The 22,317-nt window shown below is 33.8% G+C and overlaps 1 protein-coding gene across 2 annotated transcripts in view; it reads right to left on the bottom strand.

Annotated features, from left to right (window-relative positions):
* LOC128996044 (glucose-6-phosphate isomerase-like) overlaps nt 1–22,317 on the bottom strand; it is a 35,489-nt gene that overhangs the window by 11,743 nt on the left and 1,429 nt on the right. For both annotated transcript variants that reach the window (XM_054421175.1, XM_054421174.1), the window contains exons 2-8: nt 16,683–16,773; nt 7,434–7,628; nt 4,082–4,162; nt 2,653–2,868; nt 2,014–2,253; nt 1,407–1,546; nt 773–956 (exon numbers count right to left, since the gene is read on the bottom strand). In XM_054421175.1, the coding sequence (XP_054277150.1) occupies nt 773–956; nt 1,407–1,546; nt 2,014–2,253; nt 2,653–2,868; nt 4,082–4,162; nt 7,434–7,628; nt 16,683–16,773 (1,147 nt within the window). The remainder of the gene's footprint in view (nt 1–772; nt 957–1,406; nt 1,547–2,013; nt 2,254–2,652; nt 2,869–4,081; nt 4,163–7,433; nt 7,629–16,682; nt 16,774–22,317) is intronic.

The raw sequence follows: 22,317 nt of genomic DNA, 5'->3' as shown, positions 1-22,317 counted from the left end.
GAATCAGCTGATAATTTGGTTTTATGTTTATTATGAAAATGTAAACAAATAATGTTATATTTTGTTCTATGATTAAATGAGTTTAAGTTAGTTCTTGATTTTATTTCAGATTTGTTATATCGAGGGAAAGACGTAGACAATTCGTTATGCAGAGGTTAAATTCGCAATGTAGAGGTTCTGACAATGATAAATTTGTTATATTGAGGTGTCTTATTTTAGCCGAAATCACGAAAAATTCATTAAATCAAGGTTGTTGTTATGGTTTGTTCGTTATGTAGAGGTAAAATATACATTGTGTCTTATGGAGAGTTCTAGGGGATTAAACAAAATTCGTTATATCAAGGAATTCGTTATATCTACCTATTCCACTTTATCTATTCCATTTTTGTTTAATTTGTGAGGGATTTTTGTTGTGGGTGAAGGGGGGGGGGAGGGGCGGCAAATTTTAGTTTGCCCCCACTCAAAATTTATCTAGATCCGGCCCTGTTCAAGACCATCGAGGTAAATTGTTAAATATGGCTAAAAATGAATTAAGAAGTCTTTAATGACCATGTATTATAATGCCCAATAAGCAATAAATTGAATAAGACGCAAGTGAATCAAATAGTCTTAAAATGGCTAATTAAACATTTTAGGAAAGTCCAAAGACAATTTAGAGTGTCGAGTGTCACATGATGTACAAAGAACAGTCGTGGCGGACATCGCACAGTATAGAGACAACAGTATTGTGTTTGAAGGGATGTGATTACGATGTTATAGTAGTGGTATTCACCTTGTGATGTATCCCTCCGTCAGTGGGGTTGAGAGAGTTGGCGGGAGCTATGAAGTCACAGGGGATGAGTCGGGTGCCTTGATGAATCAGCTGATAGAATGCATGCTGTCCGTTTGTGCCTGGCTCTCCCCATACAATGGGACCTGTCGAGTACTTCACCTTCTCTCCACTCCTTGTTACATATCTTGGAAAAGACAAATATTATACAAATTACTTTCTTGTAAAAATTATTATTAAATAAGTATTATGTGTACCATTCAACTTACTATAGTCATCAAGTATTTACTAATGTATTATATTACTATAAAAAATGCATGTTTTCAACCGTGTTTCTTAAAACATCTTTTTTTTTACACACTTACTACCGAGCGACTCGAGACTCTACATATAGAGCAGTGTGACGGCTGTTACTGAACTTGTTAACACACTCACTACCGAAAAACTCAAGATTCTACATACAGAGGAGTGTGACAGCCGGTACTGAACCTGTTAACAAATATCATCCCTAAAATATCCAAGATTTCCTTTCTGTACACAAGAAGAACACGGCTGTCTCAAAAATGGAATTGTAAACTGCCTTTTTACGTTTTTTTTTTTTAATTTGTCTTTTATGATACTGATTATCGGTACTCACTTTCCATTTGACTCCATATCACCCTGCTGGAAGTAAGCAGCAAACCTGTGTAGATACTGATCATAGGGCAGCAGTGCATGAGTTTCAGCACCATAGAAGTTGTGGTACCAAATTCCCAGGAGAGCAAGTATTACAGGGGCCTGAAAATATGAATAGCAGTTGCTACTTGTACCATTAGAGTAATAAAGAACATGCAACACATTTAAAAATATAATCAGTAAACATAAATCATAACATTGTAAAAATATGTTCCTGCACCAATTGTTTGAAAGGTTTTTTTTACTTACTAAGTCAAGCTTTTGAATTGTCTTTCATAGCCAATTAATGACTGCATAACCACAGATTGTAAATTAAGATGACAAAACATTAAAATTAAATCTATAATATTAAATTTTAACCTTGCATTTTGCTGTTATTTTTTTAACTTGCTTGTTCAGTAAGGCCTACGTAGGCAACTTGAAATAACTTAACTTAGAAACTAATGCTGTTTATACAAAACAATATGCTTTTAATGCACTGCTATGAAAAGCACAATTACAATAATCACTAATATAAATTCTATGAGTGTTTTTTTTTTTTCATGATTGATACATATGTTTTGACTTACATTCTTATTCAAGGGGGCAGTGAGGAAATGCTGATCCATGTGGTGTGCTCCATCCAACAGTTTCTCAAAGTTTTCAAAGCCTATATTGAGAGAGATGGAGAGGCCGATGGCTGACCACAGAGAGTAGCGGCCGCCCACCCAGTCCCAGAACCCGAACATGTTATTCTCATCGATACCAAACTCAGTCACCTTAGCCTTGTTGGTGGACAAAGCTACAAAGTGTTTGGCTACTGCTTTTTTCTGTAAAACAATGTCATGTCAATAATTGTGTATGGAAAAGCAAAGAGAGATTCATAAGTTGAGTTTAAGAAACGGACCATATGTATTTATTGATTCAATTATTATTAGGCCTACCTTTCAACTAATAAAATACAAGTAACAAAAAAAAATGTTTTTTGTTCTTTGACTCGTCTGCAACCTTTCATCAGGTGAGTTAGCTGTGTCCTCTCCATCCTATATATTTATTTAAGTAACAAAAAAAAAATAACTTTGAAAAATAACAAAGAAATAATTTCAAGTTTCTCGAATAGTTTTCTACCGATAGAAAAAATAAAAATAAAAATGTAACATTCTATTAGTTACATGAGTTTAACACAAATTTTTTTTTAAGTGTTAGTTAATTTCTAACAGATTACTAACGTCGTTAGCGGCCTTTAAGAACCAGCTCTTGGCAGTGTTGGCATTAGTGATGGTCTCCTGGGTGGTGAAAGTCTTGCTGGCGATAATGAAGAGAGTAGTCTCGGGCTTCAGTTTCTTGAGCGTCTCGACAATATGGGTTCCGTCAATGTTGGAGACAAAGTGAACCCTTGGTCCATCTGCATAGTGCTTCAATGCCTCAGTCACCATCAGAGGCCCCTGTCAGTGACAGAAAATTAGGCTAAAAGAAACGTCAGTACAATGAACTACACTTTTTGGTCATATACTGCAGCATTTTAATATTAACTACTCAACTAAAACAAAAAACAAATATACATACTATAATACACTATCTGGGCAATATGAAATCCCAAGTTCATACTGAAATATTATTACATTTAAACACGTCTAAATACCAATAAATATCGGGATACTTATTTCAGTACAATAAACAGGGATGAATTTAAATAAAATAATTATACATTTTTAAATGAACTTTTACTTTTTTTTAACCTTTCGTTTAAGTTTTAAGAGTGAAATATATACAGTTCTCCAGCATGAAGTTTTTGCTCTAGCAATAAAAAAAACTATTTTAGCTCTTTAACTTATAAATATAAGAAAACTGTAATTTTTCTGCAGTGACAAAATTTTCTACCTCCACAATCATCTGTTTGTAAACTTACTATCTATGTTAACACCTTAATTTTAAGTCCCACTGCTTGAGAGTCACTTTATGTTATTGTTAATGTTGAGTAAACATTACTCTGTCGTAGGGTTAAGTGCTTAGAAAGTGCTATTTCTTTGTTTTTCTTCAACTTTAGCCTGAGATCCTAATTGTTATAATTATCTGTTTAAATAATTGAAATGTTCATAATGTATTCATCTAACAATTGTTGGCTGAGTAAAGTAAAATAAACTCAAACCAAAACTTTTATATATTTAAAATTTTTAACTGATACCGCCACTAAGAAATGAAATGAAATGAATAAGTGCTTTATTCAACGATAAGGTAATATGTAGGCCTACATCCAAAAACATAACACTTTGAAACTATGGTTGACACAACTTATACCTTTTAAAATGAATATGAGTCTTCACACAAAAAGAAATTAACATTTTTCTATACAATAAATAAAATAATAATAAAACACAATAGACAACAAAACATAATACAGAATTAGGAAATCAGGTAAAAGTATAACGCCACTAAGAATAGCAACAAGTTGTGTAATTCAATGTATCATTGAATAAAAGTTTCAAAGAAAATGCAACATTATTCGAGTATTAAATTTATTTGTAATTAATTGGGATTGAGACGGTTTGAAAAAAAAATAAGTTTACAGAGGGCCATTCTAAAAAATACAACACAGTTATGGTTTACTTTAGTACTAAATTAGTCATTAAAACTGTAATATACTGAAGTCATGATTACCAAGTCAGAACCACCAATTCCAATGTTGACCACATCTTCAATGGACCTTCCACTGTATCCTTTCCATTTTCCTGATCTCACCTAAAATTGAAATGTTAATAAATAAGGTAAGAATATTTAACATTATAACTGCATTATATCATTTAATAATGTGTATTTCAATGCCATTGTAATTTTTTATGTTCTTGGGATCGGTATAAACCCTGGGCTTGTTACCATGTCAAATACTTTACTTTACATTACACTACTATCTGATATTAATTTTTGTCTATAGCACGATTCATAACTTAGAAATGGTACCAGGATTTGTAATAGCTTGAGATCAACCAAGCTACAAGATTTCTAGCTAAACACTAGAACTAGCTTGTCTTCACAAAAGTGAATTTGTAATGCCATGGAAAGTATCCAATTTAAATAAAAAATAGTAAAACCTCTCTACCCCAGGATACACCAATCTGTCATGGGGAATTCACTCTCTTAAGTTTATAAAAAAAAATGTATTTAGCATTCGGATTGCTGTTTCATAGGTAAAATGTTTCAAAGACCTGCTCAAGGACAGCTAAAACAATCACAATAGGAACGGAAAATTGTCACAATTAGGACTGATACCTATAATTGTCCTTTAGACTCCATTTTAGCAGCCACTTATACCTTCCGCAAAGATTCGTGGCGGCTGAAGGATTAGGACGGTCGGGTGGTGTCCCAGCCCCTAAATTAGCCCTCACTCGGCTGCTCTGGGGTTTGACAATGAGTCACCCACTGGGCTCAATGCATAGTTGGTAAAATGTTTGTATATCACCATAATGTGTATTAAATAACATCATTCTTGTAACCTGCATCAAATAACAAGAATATAGAGCCCAAACACGAAATAATTGTGATGATATGAAGCATACCAAGACACGAAAACTGTCTATTATTTTAAAACCAAAAGTATACTTAATATCGTCGCAATTATTTCTTGTTTGGGCTCAATGTTCTTGCTATTTGACGCAGGTTACAAAACTGGCGTTATTTAATACACTTTATGGTGATATACAAAAATTCTTCCAACTATGCATTGAGCCTAGTGGGTGACTCATGGTCAAAACCCAGAGTAGTCAAGCGAGGGCTAATTTAGGGGCTGGGACACCACCCGATCGTCCTAATCCCTCAGCCGCCACGAATCTTTGCGGAAGGTATAGGGAATAAGCTATTACCATAGTACTCATGGTAAGACCTGGACCCGAGTCCGATTTATTTTTTCGTTTTGAGGTCCCTAGAGGCCAAAAACACCAACCAAATATATATATAATATTTCAAATATGTCTATTAGCACGATAACTCAAGCAAAAATGATTTAATTTTGATGAAATTTTGTATAAACAAGTAAACCTAAATTTATTCAAACAAGTTCGCGAACCAGTATGATCGGACCATAGGAACGGGGTTTTATGGGGTAAAAATTGGTTTTTCTCATTTACAACCCTAAAAAACATCAAATTTATCAATTTCTATCCAAACCATTTTGTAGAGCTTAAAAAAAACAAATAATTTAGTATATTGAACCGTTATCATGCGCCTAATGGTTACGGAGAAAATTCCAAAAAAAATTTAATTTAAAATTCCCATGTTTTTCTTATGGAGAATAAGTAAACTGTTCTTGTTTGCTTGTTTATGAGTATATTTTTTATCACATTTGGAAAATGCTTTTATTTCATAGACGGAAAGTAAATATACGTCTTATAACACTTAAAACTAGGGATGAACGAGATTGGATTTTTAGTTCGAGACGAGACGAGATTTTTTATTTCTCATAAAATTTCGAGACGAGATCGAGACGGGATTTCCCTTCTCATTCACAATGGGAAATGCACGTTCGACATTTTTTTACCTGATTTTGTAACATTGTTAGATGACTGTTTAAATACAAAAATGCAAAACTATGTTACATAATAATAATAGTCAAGAATATTTAATTTTTTTTATTAAAAAACATCAGCATAAAAAAATTTATATTAACTACGCCTAACTTATTAAAAATGCTTGCGATTAGGAAATATGGTGATATGAGTTAGGATAGAGTTAAACTTATCCTAAAATAAAATAAATCATAAAATAAAAACAATATTAATTTGTATTTTGTATTTGTATTTTGTAATTTGTACACTGCTTACACTTTTTTTTTTTTTTAATTCTCGTCTTGAAAAAAATCTTGATCAAAAAGAAATCTCGTCTCGTATAACGAGATTCAAAATTTCCCGAAATTTCGAGACTTGACAATCCCTACTTAAAACATATATTTACGCTTATACTGTTACTCACAAGACGGTAAATATACAAAAGATGGTAAGTGGTTACCACTTACCATCTTTTGTATATTTATATATTTTGTGAGTAACAGTATAAGCGTAAATATATGTTTTAAATGTTATAAGACGTATCTTTATTTACTTTCTGTAAATTTAATAACACGTACAATGCTGATCAAGAAGTTATTTATTTCATACTAAACTATTAACATTGTACAAAAAAACTTGTACCCTCCCTGTTGCAGCAAACCTAGAGTACTCGTCAAACTAATGCTATTTAAATAGGGAATAAATGTGATATTTTTAAGGAGACATCTTATTGTAAATCCAATTAGGCAAATGGAAATTCGCTTAGTCTGCAGGTTTTCTGCGGCGGGGGTGAAATGAAATGAAATGAAATACATTTATTTATCCCAATATATACAGAAAAATACAGATAAATAAAAACAGAGAGCAAGATAACTATAGTAGTACAACTATAATTGTTAATGAATCTGCCATACTTATGGGATAGGCCTACATGGGCAGGTGCCTGTGCGTAGGCCTGGTTGTTATCAGTCTGCGAAATTTTAAGGGCAAAAACTGAATATGAGAGATTTTTTTTTCTTAATTATTTTAAATAAAACTGAAATGCGGTTGAGAATGTCAGCGACGACAACCAATAAAAAAAAAAAACAGTTCAATAAAAAAAGACATTTGGAGGGTGGGGGGGGGGAGGTCGAAGGGTCAAGGATTTTTAGTCAGAGTCAAGTATGGTTTGGTCTAATCAAAGTCTCGGCCTCTTCTTTGGTAATGGAGTGCAGTAAAACAAGAATATGACTCTTGAATTTCTGTAATGAGGGTAAACTAAAAACATGTTGAATATCATATTTTTGAATTAAATTTCGACAGAGGATCTGAGAAACATAAAAGCAGTTGGTAGTTAGAACTGATTTATGTAGCTGAGGAACAGATATTCTAACATTGTGGGAGTATCTTGTGAAGTGCTGATGTGTGACTGCTGTAAGAATCGTGTATTCTATTTGTTAAAGTCCTGACGAGAAAGTGGCTACAACACTAACCTCTTGACTGAATTGCTTCATATGCTGCAACACTGCATTCACATCAGGCATCACATCTTTGCCATCCACCAGGATACTCTTGTTCTTGTCCCGGTTCCTCAGAGCTATGTGAAGCACTGCTCGCTTTTCTGTGAAGTTGATTTTGTCCCCACGGAACATCGCATCTCGTGCTTCTTTCACCTTGCGAGCGTTTGCCTGTAATGTTTGGTACATATTAAACTTTTAGATCATGCATAAACATTTTTAATATAAAATAATCTTTGTCAAAATATGTATCAGTCTAAAAAAAATCAAAGTACCCCGGCTGCAGCAAACCTTCAGTATAAAGAATTTAGATATTGATTGGATTTTAAATCAAATGCTTCCGTAAAAAGGACAGACTTATTCCCTATTTAAATAGCATTAAGTTTACTGCTACTGGAAAGTGTGTTTTTTGGTAAATGTTATAGCTTCCAACCTGCAGCCTTGTATGAAATGGACTACATAAATTTGACAAATTTGAGCAACATACTGTATATCCATATACAAGCAAACCACAACAGTTTACTTTTTCTGCATAAGAATGACAAGGAAATTTGTATTTAATACTTTAAGCCCTAGGCTATTTATTTATCTCTCTGTTAATATATTTTTTGTTGGTTATGTTCTTTTATGTCTATTATCTTACGTATTTCAACACGATATGTCCATATTTAACTTAAATAATACCCGGCAGCAGCAAACTGGCAGACTAAGCGAATTTCCATTTACCTGATTTTCAATCAAATTTATTTAAATAACAGGTTTAACAAGTAACCTAGGTTTGCTGCCACAGGAAGGGTAATAAAGTGTGTTGTTTATTTTAGTAAAATGTTAATAGCTTAGTATAAAATAAAATAAATATGCCAAGTTTGATCAGAATTTATATATATAATACGTGGAGCAGTTTTTTGTTAACGCAACTCCTCCCTTATTTGTGGACCAATTTCAACGTTTAAGGTGTCAAAAGATTCGTCTCAAATTGTAGTTTTGCAATAAGGTTTTAAAATTTAAAAATCCCTAAATACTAAAAATATACTGTTGGAATTTTTACAAATTAGGCCTATTGAAAGGTATCTAAATTCAAATACTGTACTAGTAATCTTGACGCTGTTTGAAGCTGTTTAAATATTTTAATAATTAATTACTTGATAGCTAGGTCCTAATACCTTACTATTAGTTATCCAATACTACTTAACTAACGCTAACATAATCCTGCATTAGTTGTTAGACCGTTCCTCTATATCCATTATTACTTTACTAACGCTAACGTATCCCCGTTAGTTCTAAGCCTGTTCCTATACATCCGTGGCTAGTTATTGTGTAGGCCTAATCTAACATCCTAAGTTCAGGTAGACGAGTCTTTCATCCATTAATAGCGTTACTATTAGTATTACCTAAGTAGAAGCCAAACGCATATTTGACAGGGTTTCTGGTTCCTATTAACCCTTCTGCTAACACCAGCCATGTTGTTGGTTGTTATATATTGCCTATCCTTATTTTGTGATTTATACTATGCTTATTAATGCTTGCTGAGTCGTCTATGCCTAGTTAGTAGTTATATGTAGGTATTAAATTCGTTATAAAGCATGTCCTATTTGATATTTCAGTTGTGTTTAACTATTCAGAAAGCTATTCTAAAATATAATCGAGTTGAATAATATTTCAGTCTTACACGGGTTTGATTTGAATTAAACTTTTTACAAATCAATCAAATAAACTCATTTAACATTCCTTAGCTCCTTGATGCCAACACCTTTTTGTTGGATTGTCAACTCTGTCCTATCTCTCCATTTATTCAGGCCCTTAGCCTAAGAAACTAAATTGAACCTAAATTTAAACTTTTGGCCTACAATTAATAACTTTGAGATCACACTCAGAATAGTCGATAAGGATGAGTGTTTTAAGAACCTAAGAATATTAAAGTGTCTCCTGTGAGAACCTTATCTCTTAGACTCTGAATCAACTATTCTATTATTTTGTTTTCTTATTAAAAGGCATTGGAGCAAAATTTAACTTTAAAGTCTAAAGTAAAGGATTTGTAAAGCTTAAAGAAAACTTGACAGTTATCCTTGTTTACTTAACATAACTAGTTTTCTCCCTCTAAAGAATTTGATCTCGAACTTCAAAATTAGACTTGACCCCTGGAAATCTTACTTAAAGATAAAACCCACGCAACCAGATTGACTATCCTGGTCCTCAACCTAAATATCCTAACCTACTACCCGACAATAGGTTACAAAATCCATTTATAAATAAGCAAACTACAACAGTTTACTTCTCCATAAGAATAACAAAGGAATTTTAAATGTTTGGAATTTTCTCTGTAATCAATAACCGTTAAAAACACTTCAATAGGCCCATATTAAATTATCTGTTTTTTTAAGCTCTTAAAATGGTTTGAAGAGAAATGGGGTAATTTTTAGGTTTTGGGGTAAAAAATGAGACAAGCTAATTATTTTGACCCCATAAAACCCCGTGTCCATGGTTCAATCATGTTGTTTCGCAAACTCATCAAAGTTTTTTTTATCTTGACCTACATCTTCAAGCCAAATTTCATCAAAATTGGACAAAAATTACTCAAGTTATTGCGTTTAATGACATCAAAAAAATCTTTGGCCTCTAGGGACAACAAAATGAAAAGGTACATCAATCCCGGGTCTAGGTCTTACCGTGCCACCTACGGTACTAGCTACTTCGCTATAGGAAAATTCGCTAAAAGTAAAAAAACGAAAATATGTGTTCTCCTATTTTAAAACGTTTTTATTAGCTCACTTTCTTGTCCGGTACAAATTTTGCAATCAATTTTATACTAAGTTCCCGATGAGCTAGAGACTTGAAACTTGAAACAGAGCACTCAAATGGATGACAATGTAATATTATATCATTTAATTTTCATACTTCCCTTGGGCTACGCCCCATGGCCTTGTTTTTATTAGCTCGCTAGTCGCTTTCCTACAAATTTTGATATCAATTTCAAACGAAGTTCCCAATTAGCTAGAGACTTGAAATTTGAAACATAGCTCACAAATGGATGAAAATGCAATATTATATCATTTAATTTTCATATTTCCCTTGGGCTACGCCCCATGGGCTTCCAGATTTTCTATGTTTACATTTGAAAGAATGTAAATATAACAATTAATTTAAGTCAGCTGTAAATACTTAAATTTGACAGTTCGAAGAGCAGAGGTTAAGAGGTACAGATTATGCGGTGGGACACACGGGAGGGACGATGACTAACATAATGTCAGCGTTCGCCGCTAGAACCGCTAAGTTGAAAAATTTAAATTAAGTTAATTTTATAATTTTTAGTTATAAATTTAACTTTTTAATTATAAAATTAAACTGTCATAACCTAACCTAACCAACCAAACTTGCTGATGATATAAAAATATATAAGATAAAAATGAAATGAATGTTTAATTATAATTTTTAATTATAAAATCAATTTTAAAATTTTGTATTATAAAATTAAACTGTCATAACCTAACCTAACCAACCAAACTTGCTGATAATATAAAAAACAGATATAAGATAAAAATCAAATAAAGCAAAATCTTTGACAAAAAGTTAATGTCCTCGACGGATTTCGAACTCGAAACCTCCTGAACACTAGTCCGATGCGCTACCAACTACGCCACGAACGCCGCTGGAATCACATCGTCTCGTTACGGTAATCGTGTTGCCTCAAGAGAAGACATTAGCCACTAGAGATATGACGTCACCACACCTTTAGTCATCGTCCCTCCCGTATGCCCATTCCCAGATTATGCCCCCAAGAGATTCTTTATAAAAACAAACATTTCAAAATAAAGATAAACAATCTGATTGCTGATATAAAGGTGTTTGTTAATATTGTCATTTGTTATTTATTTAGTATTCTATAAAGTAAACAATTATAGTTAGTAGGTTATTATAGTTAGTAGGTAGGCCATAAATTCAATCTAATACATAATTATATGAAAAGAAACTAAAAAAAAACCTTAGATTTCCCACATGCCTCTGTCTTAACCTGATATAGATGCTTGAAATAGATTTAACACCCACACACATTAAAAACTAAAAAGTAGAAAATAATTTATAAATAAAAAACTTTTTTAAAACAAAAGGTTTTTTAAAGCACAAAAAAGTAGAAAATAATTTATAAATATGTAGAGTATAAATACTTGAAGGATTTAAAACGAAAAATGTTGGGTGCATGCAATTGATAATAATACATTAGTTCAATAGATGAAGGTAATTGTAAATTATCTATTGCATGCACCCACGTTTTTAGTTTTAAATCCTACAAGTATTTATACTCTACATATTTATAAATTATTTTCTACTTTTTAGTGTGTTAAAAAACGTTTTGTTTTAAAAACGTTTTTTATTTATAAATTATTTTTTAGTATATTAGTCCTATTAGTATGTTCATCTATACTTATGTAAAAAAAAACAAAGCAAGTGTTGTGTAAAATCCCTATTAAACTCGATTTTAGAGATATTTTTTTTTTTATCCAATCGAGCAGACGAAAATTAGCTTAGTATGCAGGTTTGCTGCAGCAGAGGGAATACTATATTTGTATGAAATGTTTAAGTAGGCAACTGCAGCATGGTAGAACATTTTCTTCACATTTATCTTTTTAAACATTAAATTACTCACTAAATAACCTTTATTTTTATTTTATGGATACAAGGGTTTAACAAAATCCCCCACATTCAAATACATCCAAGACCACAAAATATGATATAAAAATAGTTCAATGGTTATTAAATATAAAGAGTTGATAAAATTATTGTAAAAAAATAGTGTATGGCATTATGAAAAATATCTATGCAAGATACTTTATTTATTTAGATAAATTGAAATAGGCCTATTTGTTGTCTGTAGTTAAAAAATTCAAATTATCTTTTAAAGAAAAACCTCATATATTATAAGTTAAAATTTAACAATGAGTTTTAGTTACTAAGATGTTTGGAGTAAGAATCATTAATACTTATCAGTAATAGCCTTTCCGAGGACAGATTATGCAATTAACAGATAAGTTAGTTTCTTCATTCTAATTGCCTGACCTCAACTGAAAGTGTTTCTTGGCTTGCCTGTTAGCAAATATAAAAACATAATTAGCTTGTTTATAATAAAAATAAATTACTTATGACCATATCTGAAAATTGAGGAATTTTTGTCATAGGTCATATTTATGAAACTGTTATTGAAGAGGTTTTCTTCTAATTGATTTACTATTCATATCAATGGATAGGGCCTACACCATTTAAAGAATATTGCAAAAAAATATGTTTAGAGACACAAGAACAGAGTGAAATCAATATATTAATTTGAAACTGTTTTTCTTTGTCACAGCTAATTTGAGAGAACGGCTGGGCGTAGAAACCCGTAAGAGGTGTCTAAAGAAAGGTTTTGGTCTGTAGATGAGCCATCAAAAGAGAATTTAAATAAATTCCCTTCGGACTCTGCTCCAGTGGCATTTAAAATTCCGTTCCCATGTAATTCTTATAGAGGAAAAACTGAGTTTTTGTTACAGCTAATTTGAGAGAACAGCTGGTTATAGAAACTTGGGGTATCTAAAGAAAGGTCTTGGTCTATAGATGAGCCATCAATTGATGTACACATCTAGCTAGGTTGAACAACACATCTAAACCTCACTACATACTAAACATCTGGAAAACAGTGCCATCTCATCTCATCTCATTTGCATAATTTGTTGCCAACAAAGCCAGACTTGGTTATGGATATTGTTCCGCAAATGTTCAAGATTTGTGGCCAAATTCGTTTGACAGCAACCTCACGGCACAATTTCACAAAAATACGCCAGAAGTTAATCAATTAGCAAATAAGTACATGATGATTAAATACATTGGTTGATGTGGCAAAAAGAAAGAAACAAAATTGTTTAGACCCCATCGAAGTAAGAATGTTACTGCTTTCTGGAGAATCAGATATTTTTTTAAATAAAAAAAAAACAGATTTACTATGCCTCCCGTTTAAAGTTTGGTATTTTTATTACCAAAGATGGTGATTCACTTATACAACCAAAATACAATCTGAATGATTTTCCTAAAGCAGATGGAACCAGTTATTTTAGTACAGTCCAACCTCAGTATAACAAATCTGAAGGGACCGAACTGAATATTCGTTATATCAAGGATTTTGTTAAAACGAGGTTCGTTATATAGAGGTTAGGTTTGCAGGAATTTCGCTAAGTCGAGGTTCAGAACCAGCGTCGGTCAATATAGGTCGGGATATGACCTCATTAAAATACAATTAAAGTAGCATAGGCTACGCTACAATACTTTACAGTACAGTGTTTACATTGTACAGTAGAACTTAAATTATCCGGCAAAATAAAGGGGAGGGATCTTGATTATTGCGCAATCATGACAATGGCATTGACCTTGGTACAAGTTAAAAACTGTAAGTTTAAAATCACAACTTGTTCTAACCCTCCTAAAACCTAGCCAAACACTGTATTGCGTAGTCATAAACCATGTAAAGAACAAAACAAAACGGTAGAAAGTTTTCTAAGCTACTGCTCGTGATAGGCCGGTAGGCTACTCACAGTACAGTACTGATTTATCACAACGGAGAAATGGCAATAATAATCATTAACTATAGCATTGGTGTTGCTAATTGAAACAAATCGAATTGAAAACAATAAATTATTAGATAAGTCATTATAAAAGTGTATAATCATAGCCAACTTAAGGATAATAAAAACACTCGTAAAAGGAATGTTAAGATAACGATGTTGCTATTCTTTCTCTTTGGTTTTGTTTTTATATTCTTTCTTAGTTTTCTCTTTATCCAAAAATTGTAAAATTCACCATAGTTATCCCATATCGCCCAATCACAGCTTACTAAACATTACGTCGTCATCAGTCCTCATTGAATGAAATCAGTTCTCAGTTGCAACATAGCGTGCGCAGCGACAGCAGACAAAGATGTAAAACGGAGCAGACGAATGTTAGCGCAAGCGATGACGTGACCTTTCCATTTCATTTGATAAAGAAACAGATTTTCCCAAAACAATAATTGGGTGGGGGATTTGTTATATCGAGGGAAAGACGTAGACAATTCGTTATGCAGAGGTTAAATTCGCAATGTAGAGGTTCTGACAATGATAAATTCGTTATATTGAGGTGTATTATTTTAGCCGAAATCACAAAAAATTCGTTAAATCAAGGTCGTTGTTATGGTTTGTTCGTTATGTAGAGGTAAAATATACATTGTGTCTTATGGAGAGTTCTGGGGGATTTAAAAAAAATCGTTATATCAAGGAATTCGTTATATCGAGGTTCGTTATATCAAGGTTAGACTGTAATATTGACTCTTTCCGTCAGATGACAGACCAATTATATGAACTCCTTTCTCCATAGTGAAAGGGGCTTTAACATGAACAAAAGTCATGAACAAGAAGCAATTGTAAGACTCCTGAAGAGCCTTTTGGGCAACCTAAAGCCGATGAAAGGACAGAAAATATTGAATTCAACGAATTCATTAACAATGTTTTTTAAGGTACCAATTATCAATTATCAATCATTGAGATGGGGACGCCACCTAGGTGCGTATTTTAACCCAAATATGAGTGAAGGATGAGTGTAGAATGGTGTGTGATGACCTGTGTAGCTTTGTTACTAGGACTAAGATCAGTGGTTATTAGTCAGGATCATTTATTTAAAGCCCAATGATCAGGAACAACTGGGTCCAGTTTTGAACCATCATAAAGCTACTGACTTTTCTCAGGATCGAACCGGCAACCTTTTGATTACTAGGCGAGCACTATAACCACTCAGCTACACAGCCAGTTGACACAATCGTCTTACTCATAATTATGTTTATCCTCCCTTCATTTAACTAAGATTTTAATAACTTCACTCTATCCATCGCAGTTAGCTGAATTTATGTAAAACCTCAGGATTAACCGTCGATTTTGACGGGATTCATCTGGTAGTAATTAAAATAAATAATGTCAATTGCATTGCAAATAACAACAGCAGTACACAAGCATAGATCAAAAACAATATTGCAAAAAAATAATAACAAGACATCAACTTAACCCATTGGCGCCAACTTACGAGCGTTAGGCGGACTTACGAGTGCCGCTTGTGTCACCGCTACGTAGCGCCACTAGTTATTTTATTATTATATTTTCCCCACTTTTGGTTTATTCTTCTTTTTATAATGTTTATAAATATCTTGCTTCTTGTTTTGCGTATTAACTGATTTATTTTGCGAATAGGGAACACGGTTGTGTAGCCATGGAAACCAGATATCTCCCAAAATCAGCTGCGGTAAGGTAAAACAAACATTTTTTAATGTTATTATAACAACTTGTCATTTTTCTTTGTAGGGAATCAATTGAACTTACAATAATCAAGTTTACTTTAAAAAAAAGTGTTAACTTTTTCATTTTTTATTATTTTATTTTTTTTTATTTTAGGCCATACACTTTGATTACCGTTATCCAATTATCACTTTTTTAGTAGATAATTTCAGTGTGCACAAAGTGGTGAAACAATTATTAATTTATTACCTAAGGGTTTCTTTCTCTGTAACAATTAGAGTAAAAGTCTACAAATTGGGTAAAATTAATTGCCGTCAGAGGGTGCTGCAAGCAGCGCATTAATTCCTTCCCCAATGGGTTAATATAGGCCCCACAACAAATTCCTTAGCACACAGTATGTAGTAGGTAGGGAAATGATACTCATCAAAATACAAACTAAAAGTTTAACCATGATGCTTTACACTGTGGATAAAAAAAACATTGCAAGTGAAAATCCAGTTTGCTTAGCCGTATACTAACATTGCTTACATTTTATTTGGATATTTATCAGAAGAAGATCAAGCCAAAAGTATACATAGGTAAGTAACAATATCTTACAATGATTAACAAAGTAAAATTGTATTGATTTTTATTTATTTTAATATAAGACTTTAAAGTTGGTTTAATTATTTAAATTAAATCAGGCCAAAAATGTTCATTTTGTAATTTTGGTAGGCATACATATTTTAAGTTATTTTTCAGGTTGTGGTAGAAGGCCTAATATCCCACAAGAGATCATTAAAATAGTGATAAAGTTATCAAAACCTTAGTCCAGGTATATCAGACCTTGCTAAAAAAGGTCTCCCCCGAGAAAATTAAGGGGGCATGCAACATGATAAATTTATTTATTTGACTATTGGTTACTAGCTATTAGCATACAAACAATGAATAAAAAATGTCTCACCAATTCCAAAAGTTGATTGAAGACTTCATCATTGATTCGGTTCTTAGAATAATCAATCAAAATATCCCCGTCCCCTGTATTAAGTTTCAAACTGAAATGTAAAAAATAACGAAACAGTTAATCTATGAATAGTTATGAAGTTGACATAAAATGTATATATGCCCTAACGTAAAGTTTGTACAATTTTGCTAGAACATCCTCAGAGGAAAAATTGTTTAGCACATTTTGGTTGTTAAAACATAACCAGGAACAATAGTTTGTAAGGAACTATACTATAATTAAAATCGTTCCAAATGTCACTGACAAACAAATAAATGTATAATAAATCAGTGAGGGGTTAGTCCATAAAGTATACATTTACTGCATATACAACAACAGAGGCCTCTTGTAATGTCTCCTTCCAAATTGGTTTCGGGATTTTGTTCCAGATGGAACAGCAGTTTTGTTTTTGGGTTTAGCAGTTTATGAACAAGGAGATCATGGAGATTTAGGTCTGTTTGAAGAGTGGTTCAGAGCCACAGGCACGTCCCGACACTGCAGACCCAGGCAAACTCCAACCAATCTCAAAAACTTCCTTTGAGTGGTCTAGAAAGTTGACTTGTCAGCCAATGTGTTAATGATACAGTGGCGGTTTCAAAGGGGGAGAAGCTGAAGGAGCTCAAAAAAATCCCCCTCTTGGACACTTGAAAAAAAGTCACCAAACGGCTTTAAACATACCAAATTTTGTGGGGGAGGACCCCTAAACTCCCCTTTTTTTCTTAAGGTAGCCCCCCCTGGCATGGGCCTAAAACATGGACACTGGATGAGATCAAACTGGGCAACCATATTCTAGTAGGTGAACAAGAGAGCAGTAGTATACAATGTCCTAAGTGCCAAAGTGCTGCTCAGTCCCCAGGCTGATCGTAAAGGAAGTCCAAAAGCTTGTTGATGTAATTTTTAGTTGTCTAATTACTTACTTACTTTCCGTGTCCGGAAATCAGACTTCGCTTTTCCAAAAATTAGCTACCGAACTGACGTAAATTGACGCAAATCACCTTAAGCCGAACCCTGCTAAGACCCAAGTTTGTGCCTCTCACCTAAACAATAGAGAAGCAGGCCGTGAGTTGAATGAGAGGTGGCGGGGAGACCGTCTTCAGCATTGTTCTACACCCAAATATCTTGGTGTCATACTGGACCTCACACTGACATTTAAGGCGCATTGTATTGCGACAAGGGGTTAAGTCTCAGCGAGGAATAATATCATCAGGAAGCTCACCAGCAGATGCTGGGGTGCTAACCCTAATGTCCTCAGAACCTCAGCTTTAGCGCTCAGTGTGCCGGCTGCGGAGTACGCTGCACCAGTATGGAATGCATCGTCACATGCAAAAAAGGTTGACATTGCAGTCAATGACATGGCTCGGATTGTAACTGGGTGATTGAAACCAACCCCAGTACTTACACAAACTCTATCCTATCATAGGGATCGCCCCTCCATCAATCCGACGTGATGTCGCTGCCGACACAGAAAGGACTAAGCAAGAGACAGACCCTTGTCACCTATTACACGGCCACCAAACTGCAGAGTGACGGCTTCGGTTCAGAAAGAGCTTTTTATCACGGACACAAGTCTTGGATGGATCACTCTCAAGCAATCGGGTGGCAAGGTGGGAGGCCACGTTGACTAAACTAACCCTCTCATACCAGCCAGGGAGGAACTGACTCCTGGTGGAGGCCTGCATTACACGGTGTGGAAGACCCTAAATCGAATCAGGGTCGAGGTACCAAAAGGTACGACAAACATGCAGAAATGAGGTCTCTTACCAGACGAAGAAAGCATCTTGTGTGCGTGTGGTGCTGTTCAAGATCCTGGCCATCTGCTGATCTGTCCACGCCTAGACCAGTCTTGCACATTAGATGATCTTTTACAAGCGAATGACAAAGCCATTTCGGTACAGAAGCTAATTTTTGGAAAAGCAAAGTCTGATTTCCGGACACGGAAAGTAAGTAAGTGGACAACTAAAAATTACATCATATCCTATTGTAGATACAGTAAAGGTATTTAGGACCCAGACCCCAGCTTAAACGTCCTAAAATCACTTTTAAACTATTCTACGACATCAACTACAACTTTATTAAAGAATTTTTTGGCGCCGAAACCTCCGTTTATTATTAATTACAGTAGAACCTTGATAACAAGACTCTCATGGGGATTATAAAATAAGACTTGTTATCAAGGTTGTCTTCTTATTGAGGTTTGCAATAACATGTGATTAGGGGTAAAATAAATTCTGGGGGGTTTAAAAATGACACTTGTTATCAAGGGTGACTTGTTATCGAGGGTCTTCTTATCGAGGTTCCACTGTAAATATATAAACAATAATCCCAACTCACTAGGGGGCCGGTGGGAATTCGGGGTTTTTGGTGGGGGAGATAAAACGTGGTTAATTATGGGGAGAAAAGGGTAATTTGACGGGTAAAAGGGTAATTTATAGGTAATTACTCAGCAAGAATGGGAAATTAGTCTGTATAAATGGGTATCCTTTGCTGCCGACGCCGACGAGCAGAGGCGGCAGAGACAGGAAGACCATCAAAATTGTATTGTACCATAAATAAAAACAATAACAAAGTAAAAATAAAGTTGTTTGTTTATTTTATCCTCAAATCAAATCAAATCAAAATTTCTTTTATTCCGTATAAAATAATTGTTTTTACAAATAATGTATTACAATAGAAGTAAAACTAAATACCTTAAGTTATAGTATACGAAATTAAACCCACATGGGAAAACCCGTCCGTGGGAGTGAGTCGTTTTATATTGCAGCCTAATAAGAAAGAAAAAGAAACTTTGATAGTTATTAAAAAACAAAACAAAAAACTTCTAATTACTGGCATGATTACAAAGCGCTAGCGGAATTTTGGCTAATCGCATAGGAACATAGATAATGATGTCAGATTGACTCGTTGACTTCCCCCTACCATTAACCACCCAAAACGTCCCCCTCCCCCCACACACACACACTCACTAAGACACACTCACGCGCGCACACACAATCACACGCTGTACCAGCTGTCAGCTATTATCTGTATATGGAAACTAATAATCTATTAGCTCCATCCCTACCAATGAGATTGAGCCAGTGAACAATGTTTTTTTTGTACGTTGTAATTGAGTGTCTGTCGAAGTCTCGTAAGTCTAGTGGAAGGATAGAGTAAATGATGTGTGCAACGTAGTGGCAATTAGTTGTAGAAAATGTCTTTGTAAGTCTGGGTAAGCGTATGCCTTGGCCCAGTGCATGTCGAGTATTATGGTCATGTTGTGGACGAACAAAGAGTGACTCGTGGTGTTTGAAAGTAAACATCGAAACTGTTCTGATGAATAGTTGCATTAAATCAAGTACATTCATTTCAGTGAACAGAGCATCCGACGAGTATTGCCTAACCTTGCCAAGTGCCGCTTTTATAATTGCCTTTTGTGTTACAACGAGAGGTTGCAGAATGTTGCTGTAAGCACCACCCCAGGCAATTATCCCCCCCTCAAGCAGCGACTTTACATAAGCAAAATATGCATTTTTAATTTCACCCATTTCAAGAAAATGGTGCAGTTGGCGAAAAGCAAAAATTAGTTTTCTTAACTTTTTGTTTAAATATGACACGTGATCTGCCCATGACAATTTAGAATCAAACACAACTCCAAGATATTTATAATTTTGAACTCGATTTATTACCGGGCAGGTACAACTATTTCTGATTTCATGACCACAAGAATGAATTTTTATTTCGTTGTGAAGTGTGTCACCTCGAGCTCTTAAGGAGATTGGAATAAATTTTGTTTTAGTTACATTGAGCGTTAACACATTCTGATCAAACCATTTTTTAATTTTTGACACGCATCTTTCGGCATTGGCAAAAGCTGAGTCCCAAGTTTCGCCTTGGAATAATAATAAGGTGTCGTCAGCAAAAAGGTAAAACTCACCTTTAATATTTAATTTCACAAGATTGTTAATGTAAATTAAGAATTGGAAAGGCCCTAACGTGCTACCTTGGACCACCCCAAAATCTACATTACCAAGATTTCCATTGATTCCATTAATATTAACAAACTGCTTTCTATAATCAAAATAAGATCGGAACCATTGCAGAGCTACATCTTTAACACCTATCAGTTCTAATTTTTTTTAAAGGAGCGATCTATCTACTGAGTCGAAAGCTTTGGCCAAGTCAAAAAATACCAGAATAACACGCCTGCCTCTACTGATGGCCAAATTTATATCTTTATTAACCTCGAACAATACATCTGTGATATGTTTTTTGATTTTCTAAAACCAAACTGGTGGTGTGTTAAAATATCGTGCTGGTTAAGGTAATGAAAAACTTGATCTTTGATAATTTTTTCTAAAATCTTAGTGAACACACTTAGCAAAGAAATTGGCCTAAAATTTGAGATATTGGTGACGTCCCCAGAATTGAAGAGGGGAATAACCTTGGCAATTTTGTAGGCGTTTGGAGAAAATGCCACTTTGGATACTCTTGTTAGTTATATGTAGCAGTGGTTGTCTAAGTGTCTCCCAGTTGTCTTTGAGTAGTTCAGCTGATACACAATCATACCCTGGAGCTGAGCCTATATATTTCATACAAAAATGGCTTTAAAAATATTTAAACAGGTCAATAAAAAGTAGTGTAACATCTATCACCTGTGTGAATAGATCCTTAAGTTACCTCTAAAAACGTGAAGTTAAGTTTTCAGTCTTCTTTTGTTTGAATATTGATAGGCCTAGTTTTATTTATTCAAGTTCATTAAAAGCGTACACCGATCTTAAGTGAATTTTCACATTCAAAACATCAATAAAACATATAAACAGATCATAACCTATTTCCATGTTTGTTTACATTGAAAATAAAAATATTTTAGAAACGATATATTGAACCGAATCATCGACATTTCTGCAGACATATGTTACGAATACATAGAGAAAACATACTCCTCAAGGAGTATGGAATTAATAAGTTAATTAAATAAACATAGCATATCTATGGAATTAACCAATAATACAAAGTTGTACTCGTATATCGTGTTTACAGTAGTTCATGTTGGTGACACTGGGTGCGCTGGTGTCTACAAAATCTGATTTATTACTAGGGATATTTATTTGTTAGGTAGGCTATTTAGTTTCATGGTTTGTAGTTTACTATTTGGTTGTATATCTGGGTACCGGTAACGAGTTCTCTTATAAAACTGATTTAAGAAATCATACAGCAAGTTTGATTGGTTTGGTTAGCTTAGAACAGTTTCATTTCATAATGAACTATTATTTTTTCCTCTGGAAATCAAGTTTGGTTGGTTAAGAACAGTTTAATTTCATAATCAATAATTATTTTTTCCTCGTGAAATCAAACAGCAAGTTTGGTTGGTTTAGAACAATTTCATTTCATAATGAACCATTATTTTTTCCTCGTGAAATCATACAGCAAGTTTGGTTGGTTTGGTTAGTTTAGAGCAATTTAATTTCATAATCAACAATTATTTTTTTTCTCAACAAGTTAGTGTTCATAAGATCTACATGTTGAAATCTTAACTGCAGTACTTTGCTATTGAAAAAGGGATTTTACGAGAAATACAGAGGGAATTCAGGTTAAATTGAGGGAATTCTAGGGGTAA

Source organism: Macrosteles quadrilineatus, unplaced genomic scaffold, assembly GCF_028750875.1.
Source record: "Macrosteles quadrilineatus isolate MER2022 unplaced genomic scaffold, UCM_ALF_1.0 Scaffold_5__1_contigs__length_97177068, whole genome shotgun sequence".
In the NCBI taxonomy this organism is placed as follows: domain Eukaryota; kingdom Metazoa; phylum Arthropoda; class Insecta; order Hemiptera; family Cicadellidae; genus Macrosteles; species Macrosteles quadrilineatus.
Note: the sequence above shows the minus strand (reverse complement) of the source record. Positions and strands in the feature narration are given on the sequence as shown.